The following is a 4,453-nucleotide window of genomic DNA, read 5'->3' as shown; positions in this document are numbered from 1 at the left end:
TAATTGAATGTCATCAGGGCCATCGACAATGTCAATTTGAAATATTATTAAAATCATTTTACATGCACTTTGCAGTTTTTCCATAGAACAAGGAGAAGCTGCTGTCGAAGAAGTAAGGGGCTTCAGCTCTGAATAGCAAAATGTGCGTAAGCAGCATAAAACTCGCCTCTTCATTCTTTCTTTTCATAATTTTTTTTTAATTTTTTACACTTTTCTTCAAGCATTTGCAGTAGCAGCAAAAATGTAAATGACACAAATTTTATTAAAATTGCTGAGAAAAGAATATCCAAGAAAAGTAAAAAATGCAGATGCAAGGGGTGAAATCTGATTTGTTAGAAAGGTTTAAAAAAGTGTCTAAAGCTTTTAAATCTACATATCAGATTATTAATTAAATTAAATACCTATTTAATGAAAAGCATAACACGAATTCCCTTATAGAGCGACTAAAGGTATTAAAATAATCTAAAGTAACGTACACAGTATCATAATAACTTAAGTTCACATTTCAAGTCTGCTTGAAGCAAAACGTGATTATTTTGCTGTCAAAAATCTGCAGTCTCCTTAGAGGTCTGGAGTAATTTTTTTGTTTATTTTTTTGGCAACAGCTTCAGCAGCCAGACACCAACAAAATACCCCATTTTTGAGCTAAAAACACTGACACTGAAACCGAAAGCCAAAAATGCAAAAATAAAAGAAAGGCAGCCGCCGACAAAGAAAAGCAACTCCAGAGACGTTTTACTTATAATGAAGTTCATTTACTTTGTAAAAAAAAACAGTAAAAAAAAAAAAGGCCACACAAACGATTTAGTTTCATGTTCCGTTGGCTGGCGGAAGGAGAAGAAAGGAGTGCAAGTATAGTACTGCTGCAATGTCTTCGCGGCCTTTGCCGTTGCTATTGTTTTAGCTGTTGTTGTTTGCAAGATTAATATGCTGCCGTTTTCCACTACTTATGCTGCCTTTCAGGACCAGGCCAGCACGTCCTGTCACGACTCCAGGACTCACACACGAGACCCCGCACAGTGGATGCTGCAAAATAACAATTTTCAGAAACCTGATCAATTCTGCGAAATTTGCAATTGCCTTTTTTCACGCCAGGCAGAACATTAATGGCTAATTATCTCAATTTGGTTGAGTAATTTCACATAAAGAATTCATTGGAATTTGAACAAGGTGCGAAAAAAATAAAATTTCATTTAATTTTTAAAAATAATTTAATTTAACATTGGTAACCAGGCTTATTGAGGAATATAAAATGAAATACAACTTAGAAAACCTTTTCTTACATATTACATATTAGTTTTATGCCCTTTCCTCACCAGAGCTGAATGTAGCATTTTGACATTTTTTGGTATATGTTACATATTTCCCATATATTTTCAAGTGGTTCTAGAGGTGGGAGAAAAGAGCATTCGACAATAAATGCTACTACATTTTGATATTCTCGTGCCTTAAATACCAAATATCTGAGTATTTTTTGACTATCGACAAAATGGCCATCGCAAAATTTTCGAAATTATCAAGGCCTACTATAGATAATTTCTCTGCAGAAAAAAAATTACGAATAACTGCAGTTAACAAAACCTGACCAATCTTTTGCCGCTCAGGTTTGTCACAGCAAGTAAGAGGCAACAAACCACCATATCCATAAGACCACCGAAGGATTGCAAAATCAACAATAAAATGATCCCAAAACAAGATCTAATGTGCATTTCATAGCAATATATAATGCAAACAAAAGCTTAATAAAACATTTAAATTTTTATTGTCCATGGTCAATACATTTGATGGTTTAAATCTCCTGCGTATTAGCATTTGAGAAATTATGCCCATATCTCAGGTTTTGAAAAATGTCTTCCTCATGAAAAACTTTCAACGCTTTCCTTTGTGTTTCCGTGCCTGCGCTGTTTCTCTAGCTGTTTCTGAATTTTCAGCAGAAAACACATGACAAAAATAAGATAATTTTTGTTAGCATTGAATATTTTGAATTTAAAAGCAAAGCACATCTGTTTTCGAAATAATAAATGCTGAATGCTAAATGCTTTCCCGTGCGGACAGGAAATAGCATTTTTTTGAATACCGAAAAAATACTACAGTATGTACATCAGTGAGGAAATGGCATTATAATTTTTTTTAAATAGTCTGTAAATTAAATTTTAACTAAAAAATCAAAATTAACTAAAAATTGGCAAATAATTTGAAGAATAATATTGTCCAACCTAAACTATTATCTAGGACAATTGCTTAGTTGCGGTCACTGTTGCTGCGAATCTTTCGTTTCCTGTATGTGCTCCTTAGTTTTATGAGTGTGCGTGAGTTTGCTCCGGTGTGTGCGTGCACAATGCGTGTGTTGAAAACTTAAGTCACGAAAGCAGACGCTTTGCAAAAAGGCGGGCCGACAGGCAACGAAATACTTTGGCAACGAAAACATTACACAACTACTTTAAGGAGGGGGATTTATTGTGCTCTTTGCCTTTGCCAATGCACCGCTCCTTGGTGCCCTTTTCTACCCTCAATGTCCTTTCCCTTCGCAGCAGCAGACTTCTTTCACTCACTGTTTGCTCACCGAGATGCAATGAAGCCGAAATGCAGCACTCAACTTGAGCTTCTGTCGCTCCTTCAAAGATTCCTGCAACGAGGCGAAAATCTTAACTAGTTGCTCCCCCGGCGAAAATGAGCAGGAAATGAGGCGGAGGATGGCGGATGGAGGAGTTTTGGAATTTTCATTTGCATCTTTTGGCGCTGCCATAACTGCCGCCTGTATGCAGTATGCAGTTACACATCACACTTTAGCTGCGCCAAGTGCCACTTTCCTCCGGCGCACAGTTTGTCTTTTCATTAGTTTCGGGCTTTAGTGTTATCTGTGTCTGTCCCGAAACGAAATTCGGTTGGCTACATTTACAGATGAACTTTAGCATTAGCGGGATAAAGAAGCTCATCCTTTTGACGGCCATTTTTAATTTACTTTCTAAGTGCAAGGTCAGATATATTCATCTCATTAAATTTTATTTGTCTGGGCTAAGGGAGCTCGGAAAATTTTAATTAAGGACAATATTATTAATACAAGGAAATAATAAAATATTAAATTAATCTCTTTTCACTAATGTATCTAATACTTGATCTATAGATCTATAGATATATTCCTTTAAACACTCTATATTTATAAAAAATAACATGAACTAATTATTTTCTAAGATTTACATGAATTCTCTCCTCCTCGCTCGACTGCCCTCGTTGTGTCGCAAATTGGTCAGCATCCGTCGATGCGATTCCCTGTGGGGATCCCTGAGTTTAAGGGCGAAACAAACCGGGGTAATTATATCGTCCACATGGGGAACCTTCGATGCACTGGGCATTCTCCTCAATCCAGTCCACACACCCTGGCGGGCCTTAGTATCGTCGGTTGGGTGCGGAGCAATTGCCACCTCAAAGGATCCATCTTGCGGGGGACCTCTGTCGTTGATCCTTAGCTGGAGCTTAACCCTTGGCTGGATGGCCCTCAAAGCCTCCGCCAGCGAAGAATGGAGGTGCAGAGCCCGTTTCCGGTAGGTCTGGCGATAACGGCAGTGGTCTATATAGAGAACCGGCTGGAGCGGATCCAATGGCCTTTTGTCGGGCATCTCGAAGGGACACGTAAACAGGTCGAAGTCCTGACAGACTGAGGACTAAGGACGACAACGAACAGCAGTCATTGCAGGATGCGGGAGAGACTGCTGACCGAGGGGAGAATCTGAGGCTCAGAGGTTTGACACAATTCTCCTGGGCAGCTACAACCCTCCAGCTTATCGGCGACCAGAAAACCTAGCAGATGGAGGTTGCAGGGGCACCATCATAAATCAAATAAAAGAGCGTATCTGACAAATAAATCTTCGAGGGCGAAGCAGGCTCGGTAAAAAGAACATGCAAATGCGCATGAAATATGCCAAACCCGCAAGCCTTAAAATGAATATAAAAAATTAAATCAAACAACATAGATAGACAGTGGTCATTTGAAAATTGAAACAGAAGGTTTAAAGGTTCTACTAGTTTATCTTGAAGGCCTTGAACAATTTGTTTGAAAATTAAAAAGAAAACATTTGCGATGCTTAAAGCAAACTGTAAATTTAAAATGATAGAATTTAAAAAATCAATGAAAGGGGTATTTTATTAAAATTAAAATACAAAAAATGATAAATATATAAAGCAAAACGTAAATTTATAATTAAACATTTTAAGAAAAATTTCAAAAATTAAATAAAAGTTTTTTTTATCAATATTAAAATATTTACAAAAAACGATTAAAACAAAATATATTTCAAATCTTAAAGAATTTGAGTTATTATTGACTTATTATTGTGAAACTGTATTGAAAGAATTACATTCTTTGACAATAGCAACAAAAAAGTGGCATCATTTTCAATTTAGTTTAAAATTTATTAAAATAAAATTAAAGTTGCCAGCAATTACTGTACGTCTA

The 4,453-nt window shown here is 36.6% G+C and overlaps 1 protein-coding gene across 1 annotated transcript; it reads right to left on the bottom strand.

The window, feature by feature from the left end:
• Window positions 1-3,119: 3,119 nt before the first annotated feature.
• On the bottom strand, window positions 3,120-3,762 carry LOC108065950 (selenoprotein BthD). Its single transcript, XM_017154217.3, has one exon. The coding sequence runs from the start codon at window positions 3,615-3,617 to the stop codon at window positions 3,195-3,197; it is 423 nt and encodes a 140-aa protein (XP_017009706.1). The 5' UTR covers window positions 3,618-3,762; the 3' UTR covers window positions 3,120-3,194.
• Between the last annotated feature and the right edge of the window lie 691 nt (window positions 3,763-4,453).

This window comes from Drosophila takahashii, chromosome 2L (assembly GCF_030179915.1).
Source record: "Drosophila takahashii strain IR98-3 E-12201 chromosome 2L, DtakHiC1v2, whole genome shotgun sequence".
Lineage (NCBI taxonomy): Eukaryota > Metazoa > Arthropoda > Insecta > Diptera > Drosophilidae > Drosophila > Drosophila takahashii.
Note: the sequence above shows the minus strand (reverse complement) of the source record. Positions and strands in the feature narration are given on the sequence as shown.

What these genes read in the sequence shown, in the direction of transcription:
- LOC108065950 (XM_017154217.3), bottom strand. Translation starts at nt 3,617, where the DNA reads ATGCCCGACAAAAGGCCATTGGATCCGCTCCAGCCGGTTCTCTATATA.